Here is an 18,614-nt window from a genome sequence, read left to right on the forward strand (position 1 = left end):
TGTGAGTTTAAAAAAAAAACAAGGCAGCTTGTGGTTGGCGCCATCCTCAGGCTTCGCAGTCCGAGGGCAAAGGAGTTGGGAAAAAACAGCACACTATTACTGAAACAAACAAGCACATTATTTCAACACAGAATTAAAAAAAACTTCAAAATAATTAGGAACATCTTTAGTAGATAATTGTTGGCTACACAGTGGAAATTCCTTTGTTTGGAGGGTACTTAATGTCACTTTTTTTTTTTTTTTAACAAAACAAATAAAAAAACAAAAGGAAAGGCATTATCCACCACGGATAACCATGTTGTGTAAGACAAGGCAATAGCGTCTTTTATGCATGTGGCAATTTCACCATGCTCTAGATTAGTGTGTTGTTTACAAGTGGTCCCATTGGCAACAACTCTTCAGCATCAAAAGTTTAAAGGGCTTAACTGTCCAGAACATGGTGAAATAACATGAATGAAGGCAGGCGTTCACGGTTTTCTCTTAGATGACATCACAAGCGTAAACAACATTCATAAACAACACTCGAGATTCCTGGTCCTTTCCTGGTCCTCCCCCCTCCCCAGCATTCCCTGAAAACAGTAGTGTTCGGTGTGGTTTCAGATTCAGACTCACTCCAGGCACCTCCTTGTGAAGACAACACGTTCTCTTATATTTATTTATTTATTTCTATTCCTGATACTCATCTTGAAAAAAAAAAAAAAAAGAGTCTTTTAAGGCCATAACACTGGTATCAGAGCTGGCAGTCTTTGAGAATCACAGCATGTGACTCCGATGATAGTGTTTTCTTAAGGCACCTGTTCTGGAGAAGGCAGGTGCGGTTGTTTGACATCATGGCCACAAACACTTTTTGGCCTTTTCCCTGTTGTTCCTCATCTCATCATCCATGGCACAGTATTGCAATTCGATGCCTTGCATCCTATCATGCCGACATCAACACGCAAGCACACCTCACATCCGGGGAGCACTCACAACACACACGATTGAGAAGTGCAGCACAGAGTTGGCAGTGAGCACTGGGGGCGTGAGGAAAGAAAGAGAGGGTGCAGAAGAGTTGTGGCTCTGGAGAAAAAGATCAAGTGATGAAAATGGCGCCACACTCTAACAATTTTGTATCACCCATTAAGATTTGTAAGGCAACTGGATTGGATTATTTTCTGTGGCTTTTTCCATCTGTAAAGGAATTTTCAATCAACATTAGTTAAGAAGAAACAAAAGAAAGCGATAGGTATACCATAATACTATTTTTAAAATAACATTGGGTGATATACTCTAGAGAACCATCTGATGAAAAAACTAATTCAAGTGAGGCAGAATTGGGCCCAGGCCTTCAGAAGGCCACAGTTGAGTTGCATTCATACATATATATATATATTTTATGATTATAAAGAACAAACCCAAAAAAAAAAAAAAAAAAACTACATCAACAAAAGGGTTTTGTGCACAATAACAAGACACTTAGTGTTTGGGTGCATCCTCCAGTCTTTGGTAGAGGGTGAGAGGAGGTGAATGTGTTTGCGTAGTTGTTTTAAGTGTGCTGTAGTGCTCACAACCCCCCCCCCCCCCCACCCCCCAATCACCACACTATCCACGTTTAACCACTACCAGAACCACTGATGACAGTTTCCTTTATTAGCACCATCAGTGGTTTGATGCAGCCGCTGCAGGCCATAGGGTCAGTCCTCTACGGGGAGGGTCAGTCCTCTAACGCTTTCAAGATCTCGCTCTTTCTTTTCCCACACACACACACACACACACACGGCCTACTGCGCTACCTCCGCACAATGTCGCTAATCTCCTTGACGGAGGACAGCAGCTTGCTGAAGTCCGGCAGCTGCCCGGCATTGGCAGCATTGCTGGCGGTCGGGCAGATCTGGAGCTCGCGCAGGCTGCTCTCAAGTTTGTTGATGGCTTCGCGGAAGGCAAACTTGTTGCGCATCTGCTGGATGGACTCCACGTAGCTGGCGCAGTACTTGGACAGGTTTTTGCCGGCCTCCAGCACTGCGGTGTGGCTGCCCGTCTGCTCGGAGTTGCGGCCGATGGCGGTGCGCAGCAGTTCTGTGCTCTCCAGCAGCATGTCCCGCGTGATGGCCGAGCTGGAGAGGCGCTCGGCAGGCTGGCGAGTTTTGCGCAGCGAGCGTCGCATGAAGGCTGTGGAGGACGACGGGGGGAATGTTGAAGACTGGTGGTGCTCGGTGGCTAAGGACATCCCGCTTAACCCCAGCGGCGCGCCTGTTGGGGACATGGAGGAGGAGGACGAGGTGGAAGAGGACTTTGACGCCTGCACTTTCGAGGAGGTGCTGGAAAGCCCAGGGAGCCTTTTAGCGGAGCCCTCGGGCGGCAGGAAGCTCTTGCCGAGCTCAGTGGAGGAGGACCCAGAGGGGGAGCTGGCTGGGCTGGCCTCGGAGGAAGCTTTTCCTTTTGGGTCCGACGGAGAGGAGGAGGAATGGTGCTCGTGAGTGGGGCTCCGCGACAGCTTGCCAGACTTGGCGCTGGAGGGTGGTGGAGGCGGAGGCGCTGGCTTGGGCTTCTGGAACTTCACGCGCTCCCTCTGTATGGGGAGGTCTAGCGCGTGTTTGTTGCGCCGGGCACGGCACTCGTCACCGGCCGCCCCCAATGGGGAGAAGACGTTGGGCTTGAGCAGCTCGGCCTGCAGGGCGCTGGTCTTGTCTGACTGGCTCTGGGTGTGCGGCCGCCGGCTCAGCCTGGGAGTGAGTGTTTGCGGGCTGGTGCCCGGGCTGGTCTCTGCCGCGTCTTTGAACACGTCATCGGCAGCTCCGCCACTGCCGGGCTCCTCGGTCTTCTTGGGAAGGCGCGGGGGAGGGGTGAGTGCGCCCATGCGCATGGTGACAGAGGCGTCACCCGACTTCTGCTCTTTAGCCCGCTTGTGGGGCAGGGCGGGCTTGCCCCCGAAGGTGCCCGAATCAAAGTTGCGCGACTGCAGGTCACGAGGGAGCGTCAGCGACCTCCACTCAGTGCGGTCGTGACCGTGGTTCGACCCGGAGGCTGACGAAGAGCGAAGAAAGTGAATGGAGTTAGAAACAGCGTCGTCTTCACCTGGAGGAGTCCCGGCCATTCTGCCTCCAGCGCCAGGGGGAATGGCCGCCTTCTTGCGCGTGTGATGGGGGAAGAGAGGGCCAGGGTAGGTGGGGGCCCCGTTGGTCATGCCACCGCTTGCGCCGTTGTTGTTGGAGGAGCCAAAGAACTTTCCGGAGTCGATGCCGTGGCCGTGGTCGCTGAAGGGCGACTGGCCGTTGTTAAAGGAGCTGCTGCGCTTGGGCGGGGCCGGTGCCGTCTTCTTCTTCTTCTTGATGAGGCTGGTGAAGATGCTAGGGCGCGATTTCCGGTCGTCCTCATTCAGGTTTCCATCCTGCAGGGGGCGCTCTTTCCTGGGCAGCATGGGGGACACGGCCACCTCGTGCTCTGCAGCTTCTGCAACACAGACACCAGGACAACAGTAATGATATTTGTCTCATTACTTATGAAATATTTCGTAGTACCCAGAGGTGTCTGCACACACAACTATAACCATATTTAAACACACAGCTGAGAGTTTACACGCCACCCATAGACCTCTCTGCAACTCAACTATCAAACAAGATGACTACCAGTTTCTGACAGATGTGTTATAGGTACTGTTTAAATAGACTTTTTCAAGGTTGAGCTTGACTAACGTTTATCTTATAAAAGAGAATGATGACTGGAGAATGTGCATGTAGGTTTACCCGGGCTGTCTCCGTCTTTGCCGTTCCTGCGCAGGGTCCTGGTCTTAGTGGGCAGCTCTGGAGCCTGCTGGATGGGACCTAGAGTCATCTTCTTCCCCTTCTTGCCCAGCTCCTTTTCCACCTCTGCAGGGAGGCAGACACAAACACACACACACACACACACACACACACAGAGCTTGAGACATGAGCACAGGTACAGCTTTTGCTTAATGCACTTAAAATGACAAGGCTCTGTGTAGTAAAATGGTAAATTCATGATAATTACTGGTTCCCTTTCAGTGTATCAGTGAATGTCAGTAATTAAAGGTGAAAAACGCGAATGCAGGATGAGCGGAAACATACCGTCTGAGATGCTGGACTCCTGGAACATTGTCTCAAATGCCTGGTGGGTCTCAGCGAAGGACGGCCTCTCCTGAGGATTCCACCTCCAGCCTGTAGGATTAACACAGCTTTCAGCACACATGCTAAAGCTATCAACTAACCATAATCAATACAAAAGTATGAAATCAATAACAGCAGCCTGTTTATTTTTTTCTCCTTAAGAAGAGTTGCTGTCTGATCAACTGTCATTCAAAACAGATCGACCCAGACACTATTCAAATCATGCCCTTATAATGCTGCATTTTTTCCACCTATATCATCTTCTATGTTTTTGCAGTTATGATACCGTAATTTCCCAACAATTAACCAGGGTTTATACATACATTTAGAACCATTTCAACGTCTATATGACCTATTCATATGAAGGTAGGAGTTTCTACCTTTTCCTATTGTAAGTGTATAAGACTATGACATCAGCCGATAATTAGCTACACGCCATGTCATAACGGTGAACAAACTGCGGCTAATACACAGGTGTGGTCAATACACCTGTTTGTTTCATGAAGTTACATAAAATACTGTATTGAAGTTCTCATACAGTGCGAGAAAATACAGTATATTGGACAGCATAAACATTATACAATTAAGCAGTTTTCTCACAGGCTCTCATGAGCTCGTAGACTTTCTCAGGGCAGCCCTCCGGCCGGTCCATGCGGTAGTCCTTCTCCAGCAGCTCGTACACCTGAGATAGGTCAATCCCTGGGTAAGGAGACATTCCATAGGTGGCAATCTCCCACAGCAGAACCCCAAACGCTGTGAAACAACAACAAGAAGTTTTAACTTCAATATATAACTATACAAATTATATAAATTCTACTTCATACTTCAAACAAAGATTTGTATAGTCCTTGTACAGTTGTGCATGAAAACGTTCCCATAATTGGGTCATTTGATATAGATTTTAATCAGATTTGAATATAGTAATTTGAAGAGTTAAAGGATGGTTTTTAACTCACCCCACACATCTGATTTGATGGAGAACTTATTGTAGGCCAGGCTCTCTGGAGCGGTCCACTTGATGGGGAACTTGGCACCGGCATGGGCCGTGTAGGTGTCTCCCGTCATCAGCCGACTTAACCCAAAGTCGGCCACCTTTACCAAGTGGTTCTCCCCAACCAAGCAGTTACGAGCAGCCAGGTCCCTGTAAAGAGCAGAATCAAAGAGATTGAGGAAAACATGTGCGGAGTGTACCTGATCAGTCTGTCCATGTCTGGACGTGAACCATATGCAACACTTCCCGATATACTTCGGGCTTTAGTGTAATTTGCACATACCTTGCCAAATAACGATCAAGGTGCTGATTAACTGTGATGACTAGTTGAAATTTTAAAGTTGAAATAAGGTCAATTATTGTTTTCATGTCTAGGCCAGAAAGGATATTTGATTGTGGCACATTCCTTTTGAGCACACACTGAAGCATTTATGATTGATCGTGTTAAAGGAGAGTTTAGAACCGCCATCTCCCAAGCACATGATTAACAGCATCTCTGTGACGAAACACCTAATGAAAATGAATTCTGGAATGGAGCTGGCTGCTGTGTTTCAGTCAGCCGCTCATGACTGGTATGTGCACTTCGACCACAGGCCGGGTCCTAACAGGAATAAGTTACAGAGAAGGACCCATAAATCACATTGGGTCTTAGGGAGCGATCGTAAAGCAGGCCGAGGCAGGACAGGCAGGCGCTCTCCATGCTTCACTCCACTCACATGCTGATGGCTTATCTGACAGCCAAAAGAGCCAGGAGATGAAACAGAGAGATTACACTAAGGCGGGGCTGTGGGCTACATTTTGCAATATGGACAATAAATTACTGATACGACAAGGTCATCATTAAAACTGAGCATTTTCTATTTTTCCTTTTCTTTTCTTCAAGTAACAATGTTTTCCAAGGGACAAATGACAAAAAGGCACCAGGAAATGTTAGCACTGGGTGTATATTTCAAGTCAACTTCAAGTCAAGTGAGCATTCCATAATCACAAGGTATTTTATTAGTGCTGTTAAAATTAACGCATACATTCTTTTAACGTGTTAAATATTTCAAATGAATTGCAAAAAAGACTTTGAAGTTGCCAGGGTTTTGAAATGTTTCTGTAAGAGTGTATATATTGGTTAAAATATCTGGGGGCATCCAACGGACATCTGACACAGAGCTTAGTTGATATCACAAGCTTGCAAGTTTATTGAACACTTTAACTAACAACTAACCCAACAGGCTGCACACCATGTTCTAACTACCGTCCGGCTGACCTAGTTGTTTGTTCCCCTTCACCCTCCCCAAAGATCTGTCTCTGTCCGCTACTTCTCCGCATCTTCATCACAAACCCATCACACTTTATGTGCTACACATTTAACAGCTGACAGGCAATTTTTGAGAGATTTTTTTTTTTTTTAAGATTTATTTTGAGCTTTTATGCCTTTACTTGGACAGGACAGTGAAGAGTTGAGGATAGGAAGTGAGTTGGAGAAGAAATGGGGAGAGGATCGGGAGAACAACAGCAGGCCGGAATCGAACCTGTGTCCCCGCGGGCAATGAAGCCCGTAAAGTGGGGGGCTTATCGGCTTGGGCCACAGTGCCCCCCACTGACAGTCAATTCTGATGGCCTTGATGGTTTAAATTGGAAATCTGTAGTTCACAAGAGAGAATCTATGTTCAAAGTAAAGAAAAAATGCACATAAACAAAAGTATTTAAACATATTTCAATTGTGTTGACCCAGATTAATCACAGCAAATTCAGTAAATGGTTTTATAATTGATTGACAGCACTGTATTGTATACAAAGATCTAATGAAATCCTTGGTGCCTTGCCACCCCTCATAAGAGCCTCTGCCAAATGAAACGTCTATGGCTATGAATAGATATGTGCTGGAGATGCAGAGTGGGGATGCAGGTGCGGTCTCTTTCTCACCTGTGGATGAAGTTCTTCTTCTCCAGGTACTCCATGGCGGAGGAGATCTGTGTGGCCATGTAGAGCAGCACCACAGCGTTCACCTCCTCCCGGTTGCACTCGCGCAGGTAGTCTAGCAGGTTGCCGTGCGTCATGAACTCAGTGATGATGTAGAAGGGCGGCTCTCGCGTGCACACACCTGAGGCACAGGTGAGACAGGATTAATGGAAGCATCAGCAGATTCCTGACTTCAGAAATGAGTGAATTTTTATAATTTTTCAGCTCTCGGTCACACCAAGTAAGAAGCACAATGCTAAGAAATATGCAAATTGCAGACTTGATATGGCTTAAGATGGCTCTCTAAAATGTTCACTTTACATCTGACACTCTCTATAAGTCCTGTGCTTGGCCAAGCAGACTAATCCATAGGTACATTTTAAATACATATTTGTTTTCAAATTTGCACTGTTCTTGTGCTGGGACTTGACTCACCGAGAAGCTGCACAAGGTTTGGGTGTTTGATCTCTTTCATGACGGCTGCCTCCTTGAGGAACTCCTCAACCTCCATAGTGTCCTCCTGAAGGAGTTTAAATAGATTTTAATTTTTAACCCATAAGACTGGTAAACCTTAAGTAGTTTATTCGATTAGCACCACACACCATTTGACAAGACACATTTGACACTAGAATACATTTAAATTCTATTGTTTGACCATTGCATGCGTTTGGTAATTACATATTTCAAACAGCAGGTGGGGACATACTAAGCACACAATTGCCACAGTGGATTTCAGTGGTGTCAAATTTTACATGGGGTTTACATTATAATCTCCCACGTGTCAGAGAATATAATATTCAAAGCAACACTTCCATACTTTTACATAAAATGTTGCTCAATTATTCCCATAGTATTAAAAATAGGTATGGTGAACATTTGTTTTGTTGTTTGAATCTTTTTATTCTGTATTTTCTGTCAGGGATGGTGAATTTTTTTCCACACCTTCAGGGTCTTGACGGCCACAGTGAGGTTGTACTTCTTCCACACACCCTCGTAGACCTCGCCGTACTGGCCCCCACCCAGCTTGTGCCTCATGGTGATGTCGGTGCGCTCCATCTCCCACTTGTCATAGTTGGGCGACACGCCGTAGACGGTGGGCTTGTTGCGCTTGGGTGCCGGGTAGTGTAGCGTGGTGATGAGGCCGTCAGCCACTGTGGAGTGGTGGTGCACCAGCTCCGCCAACGTGTTGAAGCGGCTGTCTGACGACACGTAGAGCTGGACAGAGAGGAAAGGGAATAAGGGTCGGTGAAAGCCCTTGAGACAACATTCATTGTTAACGACACTAAATAAATGAACAGAGTTGAAAACTCAGGAGATAGAGTAAAGGAAGAAGAGATGAATAGGAAGAGAAGAGAAGGAAGGAAAAAATCCCTCCAGGACCTTGCAAAGGTTTGTTGTGATTGTTGCGAACAAAAGTGACCCTTTGAGTGGAGTCTACCTGTGGTAAATTCAATTGATTGGACATGTTCTGGAAAGGCACACACCTGTCTATAGTAGAGCTCGACCGATATATCGGTCGGCCGATGTATCGGGCCGATATTTGTAATTTTTTAATCTATCGGCATCGGCCGATATCTGTGTTTAGTAGCGCCGATTTATAGTCAGGCATGTCCGCGGGCAGACCCGTGTTATTGGTACCGGCAGAACGTGTGTGAAGGACCCCAACCCAAAACTTGTAATCCTGGGAGATAAAGTAAGGCTTAAATTCTGCTATTTCAAAGTTGTATGGAGGTAACATATTTACTAGGTTATATATGTTACAAGTAAACTATGAAGTGTTGCTTCACTTAGTGAAAGGAAAAAAAAAAAAAAAACGTAAAGCACAGGGATTAAAGCAAAAAAAAATCATCTGACTGAAAAAAAAAAATCGGCACTCACTTTGGGTCGTGGCTGCATACCGCCTCGATATTTGAACTTCATATTATCACGATATTATCACTTACTAGTTCAAAGCTAGGGCATAAAACCAATATCCATTCTTGTTAAAGGCACCCAGTGCAACTTTCGAGGCTTAAAAATAAACATTCAATTTCTAGTCTTTTTTACACATAGTAAGTTTCAATAACTCCATACCATTACATACCGACATTCAAGCAGCAAAGATGAGACGTCGTTGTGTGGTGAGAACTGATAGAAAATCGATAACAACAACAATCGCCGCCATTTTCTTTATTTTTTGTAACCTACAATAAATAAAGCAGGCTTCCAGTCAATGGAAAAATGGCTTCTCCCCACCGGCGATTGTTGTTGTTTACGATTTTCTATCAGTTCTCACCACACAACGACGTCTCATCTTTGCTCCTTGAATGTTGATATGGTAATGGTATGGAGTTATTGAAACTTACTACGTGTAAAAAAGACTAGAAATTGAATGTTTATTTTTCATTGAATGTTTACATAAATTTGCACTGGGTGCCTTTAATGGGCTATACATGACAAAACGATTTACTGAAATCCAGGGGCATTTAAAAAAAAATTGGGGGCACTTTTAGAAACTTGTGAAATAACATTTAGGCCTAACCTTTGTTCAAAATAATAAACACACTTATTTAGGCTTACAGTATATGAACAGTAAGTAATAAGACTATTAGCATTAGTCTACAGATTCAAAGTGTTTTCTTAGATTTTTTGAACAAAAACCAAACAGACAACGTAAATTAGACAATCATATTCAATAGTATTCTATTATAGTAATAACAACTAATACAATCTTATTAGAGTTTCGTTTTTTATAATAACACATTATATTTATGGATTTTTGTGTTACCTTTAATCATGTACCTACCATAGTAGGCCTACAGGAAATACAGATTAGACTAGTTAGCTAGCATGCAAGCCAGCCTTTGTAGCCAACGCACTATCAGAGATAGCTAACGTTAGCTAACTAACATTTAACTAGCTTAACCGAACTAAATCATTTCTAAAAGTAATATTACTAGTTATCATTCAACGTAGGCGATGTGTGTCGCTTGGCGCTTGGTGACGAAATACCATGTATTTCTGAATGTTTTTGCTCCCCTTGATGGAGTCAGCAGAAGAATTTACCTGTGCTGGATTGACAAGGATTTGGGCAACTCGTTGTCTACAATTCCGACATGCCTTGAAAACAAAACCGGGTCTTTTTCTCTTCGTCATAGTCTTCCTCCACCCAGTCAATCTAGCTTTCATTTTTGACAGTCGCTGGGTGTATGAATTTTATATTTTAGAACCTGAGCTGGTGACAGAGACTGCGCTGATCCTTTCTCCTCACTCACGCACTCACAGCCAGGTCTGATTAGACAGCGCTCCAAATATTTTTTGATTAGAACGTTCGTTTCTTCACGCAACAATCAGTCATGGCGAAAATCAAAACATTAAATGGCAACTGACCGGGTCATAGGATACGATGTTTTTGACAAGTTCATTAAATTATCATTACAGAAAATTATATTAACTCCTAGTAATTTTAGGGGCAAAATTATATTTCTTAGGGGCAGTTTTGCCCTTTGCCCTCGTGTATTTCCGACGCTGCAAATCATATCAGTGCCCCCCCCCCCCCCTATTTTTTTTCTCTTCGGATCTGCATCGATCTCATTTTTGGCCTTATGCGAGCCGAGTTGACGGAAATCCGTCATAGCGACGGAAAACTTTAATCCATGAAAGCATTGAACCGTCGAGAGCTGTAACATAAGGCTACAGCTGATTGAAGGCTCACAGTTCACTTGTCCTTGCTGTTAACTTGAAGGAAAATACTCGAAATCTAGTAGCAGCTTGCTTGCTTACAGTAATATGTTGGCCCAAATGTCATGAGTTCTGCTTAAATTTTCCTGTATTGGAGTCGAAAAATGTCCCTGTTTGTGGGGTGGAGGAGGCGGCATGAGGTTGCGCTACGTTATGCTACTCCGCCCCTCTCACAGACAGCTCCGTGCTTGGAGACACAGAGCAGCCATGGAGCAGCTCAGAACGGTGTATGACATTTGTTCAGAAGCGTGGTTTAGGTGACGCAGACAATAGCCGAGTTTCCAACTTATTTACATCAAAGAAAATTCACCTCAAGAACATGCGAGGCTGCGTGTGTTTCTATCAACGTGTTTGCGAATAAAAATGGATCGTAAGCCTGATGAAGTGATGTGTTCAGACCAATGTCTGTATCAGTGGCGACTTTTGGTCATAAAAATGAGGGAGGACAGGTGGTGAAGAGGTGGGCGGTGGTGAGAGAGAGAGACCTGGAGGTTATCTTGGTATTTCGGGGCTTGGTGAGGCACGGTTAAAGGGGTTAAATTGTTTGTAATAAAGTGATGTAGGCCTAATAAAAAGTGTAACTTGTTGTGGGCATGTCGGTTGTTTTTACACTGAAATATAGTAAAGGTGGCAGAAATGTTTTTGAAGATGATGCTTTTACATTTGAATGGGCTGTGTGGAATTTAAGGTATTTTAAAAGGCCTAAGCATTTGGAATTTATTTGAAAAAGTAATCTAGTCTCCTGGATCTCTGGGTGGCAAATGTATCAATTACATGCTCATACCACTGGGAGTCTTGTTGGAGACATTGGTGATGTGTTAGCTATGTAGTCACCCCAATAACCCCATCCCTTCCCATAGACCAGACTTCCTTAACGGGAAAAATAAAAGATTTATTTAAACTAAACACAGAACTTATTTTCCCCAGCAGTATCATAAAAATAATAATTCAGTCAAATACAAATCACATAGCTTCTTTCAAATTAAACCTTTCTCTTAAAACACAGGGAATCCTTTCTAAACCTTTCTCTTAAAACACAGAGAATCCTTTCTTTTAAAACACAGGGAATCACTTTTCACATTAACCATTCAATTCAACCAACAAAATAGTACATGAAATCACAGTAGCTTCAATACATGTTATTTAAGGCATTTAGTCCATCCACTGCAATGTAACTGTCCATAAAGTTCGTGCTGCTCAATTCACCAGTCAGTCAAGTGACCATTTCACTCACGCAAGTCAGTAACGAACCTTTGGTTCAGTTGTAGCAGCAGCTTTGGCAGTAGCGGTGGTGGTAGGATTAGCCGTAGCCCAGTGCTACTGTGGAGAATATGGAGTGGCAGAATGCTAACGGGAGGAGACACGAGGGGAGGGAGAGAGTACTAGAGAGCAATACACCTGAACCCGCCGTGCAAATCACTGTGTACCGTGGACTCCGACGCCGTCTTCTCAGTAAGACTCGCCAGCCGTCCCCCCCGGTTCTTTTGATTTACAGCTTTCAGTTCGTTAGAAACACTTCTCATCAGCTACAACACCGCGCTGTCATCTTCTCCGAATACCTGTTGCTCTGCCCTTCATTCTGATTGGGCACATCGACGAATGCCGCGTTTCTGATTGGCTGCTTGATGACAGCCTAGCATTTCGAACTGACCCGCCCAAAGGGAGGACCGTCCTCCCTTTCCTCCATTCACTTCAATGTTAAAATGAGAAGCCCGCGCTTCGCCCAGGTTTTGAGCGCTTATAATGGGAGTCAATGAGGGGGTTAGGGAGGACGGTCCTCAGCGGACCGTTTAGCGATTTAGAAGTGCTAAAATAGACTTTTACCGCTAATAACCTATGAAATACCTATGAAATACTAACAATTATTTAATAAATATTTTTATTATAATTTCTTCTGTAATTTTTTTTAGGGAGGATCTTCCTCCCTTTCCTCAATGGGGGAATCGCCACTGGTCTGTATATAGCCTATGTCCACAGTAAAGTAGTTTAACGTTAATAGTCAAGAATGTGAGAAATCACAAAGGGTTTAGCATTGCCCTTGCAAGTCTGTGCATCATGACAGTTATTTTGTTATTTATGTATTTGTGTGATTACTACTAGATTATGGTAATTTGGTTTTAAAAGCAAAAGGTTAAAAACAAAAACAACACATAAGGGAAGGTTTCGTTTCTTTTACGCATTTTTCTAAATATATTAGTGTGTAATTGTTTTAATGTGAATAGGATATTGGGAGTTGTACACTGACTTGAGGATGTCTGTTTCTTCTGTGTAGAAATTGCTGTCTGTTAATATTTAAATATTTATAAAAATTTTCTTTAAAAGAATATTTCAGTTAACACTTGCGCCCAAACAAAACTCGTATGTATGACTCAAGGTTCAAGTCAGAGTTCAATAAATGTTAAAAAATGTAAAAAAAAATTGTGTGCATCTACTTATTATTAGTGTGACGCTTTAGCATGCAAATTAATGGGAAAACTTTTAGATATCGGCCCTAAAAATCGGCCAAAAAAAATCGGCAGCCCATATCGGCTATCGGTTAACCCTGACCTCTAAGTATCGGCATCGGTTATAGAAAAACCCATATCGGTCGACCTCTAGTCTATAGGATGTCTCACAGGTGAAATGCATATCAGCCATGAGTTAGAAGGAACTTGCAGAGCTCAGAGACAGGATTGTATGGAGGCACAGATCTGGAGAAGGCTTAAAAAAAAATGAAAATTGAAAACCAAGCCAAACTGAGAATTCGAAGGGAGAAGAAACCGATGGTCCAGAAGGAAAACCATCACTGCAACTCGCCACCAATCTGGGCTTGATGGCAGAGTGGCCAGACGTAAGCCTCTTCTCAGTGAGACACAGTAAAGCCTACTTGGCTAATTGTCTGGTCTTATGAAACCACTATTAAATAGTTTGGCCTTAATTCTAAGCATTATGTCTGAGGGAAGCACTGAAACTAATTTTTGACACAGAGGCATGTGTGTGTGTACGTTCAGTTGTCCACTCAGCTAAGCTGGGCCCTGTCCACCCACAGCAGCAGGGACCAGCTGTTTAACTCCACAGGAATTTGGGGCATACATACGTGTATAAGTTCCCTCCCTCTGTGTTTGGTTAGTTTGAGGGTGTGTGTGTGTGTGTGTGTGTTTGTGTGTGTTCTGGAGAGCACTGGAGGGGAGGTGAAGTCATGTACAGTGGAGTCACTGCAGAGGCCTGGCATTCCAGAGCACTAAATGGAAACTCAGCAGGGTACCGCTGAAGATCCTGAATGGATGGATGCTAAGGGAAAATGAGAGAACGGCTGAGACGGGAGGTGTGTGTGTGTGTGTATGTGTTTGTGTTTGTGTGAGAAAGAGATATGTGATAGAGGTGTGTATTTCAGAGTGTGTGTGTGTGTGTGTGAGAGAGAGAAAGAGAGTCAGCGATGATGTGTGTATGTTTGTGTGTGTGTGTGTGTGTGTGTGGTAGGAGGTAAACAACCTCACTCATCCCACTTGAAACAGACTTGAGGGCCCTTTCTTTCTGGGAATGCTTCTCCTGCCTTACATTCTACTCTGGAAGAACAGTCGCCGGTCAGACGCGGCGCAGCGCAGCACGGCGTGACGCACACCACCACAAACACACTGCATTCTCATTTCGCTCTCGCTGCGGTCCCTTCTGGCGGTTTGGCCAGCCTGCCTGACCGGCGAGGTCAGGGACATCTGTCTGTGTGATGTCTGCCCCAGACCTTCACGATGTGTCCGGGGCTTGTCTAAACGAGCGTTGCCTCACGAGGTAAAAGACAGGGGGAGGCTTGTCCAAGGAAGAATGTGTGTGATTTTCCCATCGTTTCATGTTGAGCCGGTGACCTGAGGTGGTCGGTTTGAGGAAGAGTTTCTGAGCATCTGCCTAGGGCTAATGACAAGGCAAATGCCTAAGTGTTGGAGCCTATGACTGAACACCATAAAGATTGGTATGTTTGCTCATGTGACGGAAACATACAGAGAGAGTGCAAGTATCTACGCTTCTCTATGCCAGTGTGTGTACATATAGACATATATATATATATATATTTCAGTTTTCATTTTTCAGTTTGGAAGAGGGATCAACACTTTCAGCTCAATTTTTCAAAGCTGAGCTTCTGGTTTTCCCAGGCAATCCCACAAAAAATCTACATCCAGCTTTATGTGTGTGTGTGTCTGTCTGTCTCTTGCCATGAATGTATGCCTTTGTATATTTGTGTGTGTGCCTGTGTAACCCAATGGTATGTATGTAACTATGCAATCCAGATGTGTGTGCATGCATGTGAGTGTAAGGCACTCACCTTGCCATCGGAGGCCGTGTTGATGCGATAGTGGTAGACACGTCCCTCGTAGCGCAGCGAGATGGACCTCTGGCCCGGGCTGCTCTCGCTCTCACGCACCAGGAAGCTGCCGTTGATGCCGCTGCTGAGCAGGTACTCTGCGGCGTTGCGCGACACTGGCCCGTGGTACCAGCTGTGCTTCTCCAGGCTGTTGACGGGCGTGATATAGTTGCTAGGCACCCAGCCCTGGCCATTCTTGGTCTGGGCCTCGCACCACTCGCCATTGTGGTTGTAGCCCAGGACACGGAGCTTCTCTCCTATAAGTACAGCGATACGAGTAGCAAGTTAAGTTCAGTTACAAGGTGACTTATGTAAGAATTTTCGTTAAAACATTCAAAAGTTAACTATACATAGTACTTTCATTTTATAAATGTTTTGACCATTTGTCCTGCATTTGATTTTTTTGACTGTTGAAAATTTGACATTTTCATTCTGGAGCCATTTTGCAGGCCAGTTTCTGCCAGATTAAACCATCTATCCTTCAGACAGCACATAACCCTATACACGTGTGTTTTACAGCAGGAAGACACATAAGTTGGATACCTTTAATACGTTTTGAACAGTGGATGTTTAAAAGTTTGGGGGAAACCTCAAGATCTGTCACAATGTTTTATTTCTTTTCATTTTTGAGGGGGTGTCTATGTGCCAAAAAATAGCAGAACCTGACAGCCAAAATATGTATCTGTATCAATAAGCACAATGATAAGTATCCAACTTTTCTAGGTAGTTTTAAACCCCTAAAGACTTGCTGTATAATGTTGGTGACATTTTTAAATTACATGACATATTTACACTTGCACCTCTGTTGAATATATATTCAGAAATTGAAGGGATATTTTGCAATATTTATGCTCTCTGCCAATTGAATGATACACATTGTCACATGTGAAATACGCATATTGATCACAATCACATTTGGGAGATTGTGTCATTGAGTGAGTTATTCATTAATCAAATTTGTCACTAAATTCTATTTAACTTTATGGCATTTCCAAAAGAATTAGGAATGCGCCCTTGCTAAATTTCCCTTCATGTTCTTTCAATAGCGGATTTTATGCACTTCCATTTAGAAGGCCATTCATACAGCACAATACAGTGTAAAAGCAGATCTGGATTTAGTTTGTTTTATCTTATCTTATTACATGATGTAGGCACATACAGCCTGCCCTGAGGCTAGTAGATCTCCATCACATTTGGTAACAAGCTAATGTTGGTGTTAGCCAAATACACATGCTATTGGACATACTGATGTTGGGCAGTAATGGCTGATAATGGGTGAAATATTGTGATAGCTGACAGAGTAGGTTCTGTATACACAGAAAGGTGGGTAATTTCTCACCCTCACGGACTGACAAACTGGCTCAGTGCAACATTGAATAAAAGGCCTGTAAACAACACCATCAGGCCCAGATGAGTATGGGACTGAGACCCTGATGTAGCTTTTCTTGGTTATCTATTATGCGCTGGCACTTAATAAGTTGTAATGGAAAACACGCTGCACCATAAGGTCCCCTTAACAAAGACCACTCATTCGTACACACTGTGGTATTCTTAGCACCAGCGGATAAACATCGCCAGGCTACCTGCTGCAGAGCACGTCACATGTGTAAACGGTAACTCTTTGACTCAGGCACACAGAAATTTCTGAGTGCGATGTAATGTTTGCCCTGATCACAAGCCAACAGTATTTTTCCATTGCTCATAGGGTTAGTGGAGTTGCCATCATTACCTGCTAGCAATTATCACTCGTGGTTGTGGTGGTGGGGGGACATCAGATGGACTCATTCAACACACTCCAGTCCATCACAGAGAAACATTCCTGAACTGCTGGTGTGATGTGTGATCTTAACCCTCCCATTTCTGATGGGTTAACATTCTAGAAGCCATATAAATGCCTTGTCATGCACTATTGAGTTCACACTACACACCAAGTCTGAAGACAATTAATTAATAGGTGCAATTAATCCATATAGTAGGCTTGGGGGGTATCTATTTTTTTATACGTCATACCTTCCTGACATTTCAGCGGGGTATACAGGAAATGACCGTTTTTGGGCATCATTGTTGCATGTATGACATTGTCTAGCCTACAATGCTGAGTGTTTAATATGCTGTTAACCTACCTAGACAAGTCTTGCTGGGTGTAAATACTTATTTCCTATTTATCCATTTTTCTACGGGTCATAAGTGGCCTTCTTCCATAGATTCAGCATACCTTACTAGAGGACCTGATGACACTGCCGCAGTGGGTACAGACACAATAGGTTGGATGAGCAGAAAATATGTGTGGGTTGTGGTGGCTGACTGGTAGTTTGAATAAAACAATGTGGGTAATAAACTGATTTGGCAGTTGGAGGAAGTCATTTAAGATTAAGTTGTATGTGGCAATATTTTCATGATTCCAAATCTGGCCAAAATTCATTGATAAGGTAGGAGCAGAAAATACCTAATTTGAGTCAAACTGCTTTCCCCATAATGCAGAGTAAACAGTGTCACCAGTGCTGAAGTTGAGTGCAAGACAAACGTGGAGATAACTCCTTGTTGAAGAGTTAAATAAGATCAACCTTAGTTGTTTTCATAGAGTAAAAAGAGGTTTATTTCAACAATTTTAATCCTGCGTGCGAGTGGAGATTCACTGCGTCTTTGGCTGGCAGGGAAGGATTGGAAAAATCTGTGTGTTCTAGTCTTTCACAGAACTGAGAGAGAAAGAGAGTGCACGAGAGAGAGAGAGAAAGAGAGAGTGCAAGAGACTGTGTGTGTGCGAGAGTGAGAGGGATAGAAAGTGAGAGAGAGCAAGAGAATGTGTGAGAAAGTGAGAGAGAGAGAGAGAGAAAGCAAGCATGTTGATTTATCTCACGTCAGCCGTGATCAAAACTCCCTTCCATTCTCATTACGGATGCTGAACCTAAAACCCAGAGTGAAAGCACCTTAAGTCTCGGGGCCTCCCGGGGTACGACCGCTGTCTCAACAGCTGAAGCACCCAACCCCCCCTCTCTCCCTCATCCTCTCACTTTCCCTCTCTGTACCTCTCATATTCTTCCCCCTTTTCCCATTTGGTACCTCATACTGTCTCTTTCCATCTCTCTCTCTCCTTTCTCCTCTTTCTTACTCTCACTATCTTCCATCATGGTGCAGCTGCTGCACTGTTTTTCAACAGCAGCCTGCTGGTGGAAAAATAAGAAAGGAATCATCTGCACATGAATAGAGATAGAGGAAGTAGAAAAGGGCTGGTGGGAAATAGGGGGGGGCTCTTGCACTTCACAACACGGCAAATATGTGGGTTTCCAGTTTGTAATGTCACATCTAGCCCTTGTGAGGCTGGACAGGGAGGAGGATAAACAGCAGTTCACCCTCACTGATAAAACGCAAACACACACACACACACACACACACACACACACACACACACACACACACACACACACACACACACACACACACACACACACAAACAGCAGGGTCATACTAGTGCTGCCCATCAGCAGGGTGTTCAGGAAGGTCACTCTGGAAGTCA

The 18,614-nt window shown here is 44.0% G+C and overlaps 1 protein-coding gene across 3 annotated transcripts in view; it reads right to left on the bottom strand.

Moving 5' to 3' along the window:
• Positions 1–1,650: 1,650 nt before the first annotated feature.
• abl1 (c-abl oncogene 1, non-receptor tyrosine kinase) overlaps positions 1,651–18,614 on the bottom strand; it is a gene marked incomplete at its 5' end in the record, with an annotated part of 41,185 nt that continues 24,221 nt past the window's right edge. For 2 of the 3 annotated variants that reach the window (XM_080848213.1, XM_080848215.1), the window contains 9 exons: positions 1,651–3,429; positions 3,723–3,845; positions 4,065–4,154; positions 4,704–4,856; positions 5,060–5,244; positions 7,012–7,189; positions 7,483–7,567; positions 7,990–8,262; positions 15,062–15,357. In XM_080848213.1, the coding sequence (XP_080704339.1) occupies positions 1,769–3,429; positions 3,723–3,845; positions 4,065–4,154; positions 4,704–4,856; positions 5,060–5,244; positions 7,012–7,189; positions 7,483–7,567; positions 7,990–8,262; positions 15,062–15,357 (3,044 nt within the window). In that variant the 3' untranslated portion in view covers positions 1,651–1,768. The remainder of the gene's footprint in view (positions 3,430–3,722; positions 3,846–4,064; positions 4,155–4,703; positions 4,857–5,059; positions 5,245–7,011; positions 7,190–7,482; positions 7,568–7,989; positions 8,263–15,061; positions 15,358–18,614) is intronic. The other variant, XM_080848214.1, reaches the window with a different exon arrangement.

This window comes from Sprattus sprattus (genome assembly GCF_963457725.1).
Source record: "Sprattus sprattus genome assembly, chromosome: 11".
Taxonomy (NCBI): domain Eukaryota; kingdom Metazoa; phylum Chordata; class Actinopteri; order Clupeiformes; family Clupeidae; genus Sprattus; species Sprattus sprattus.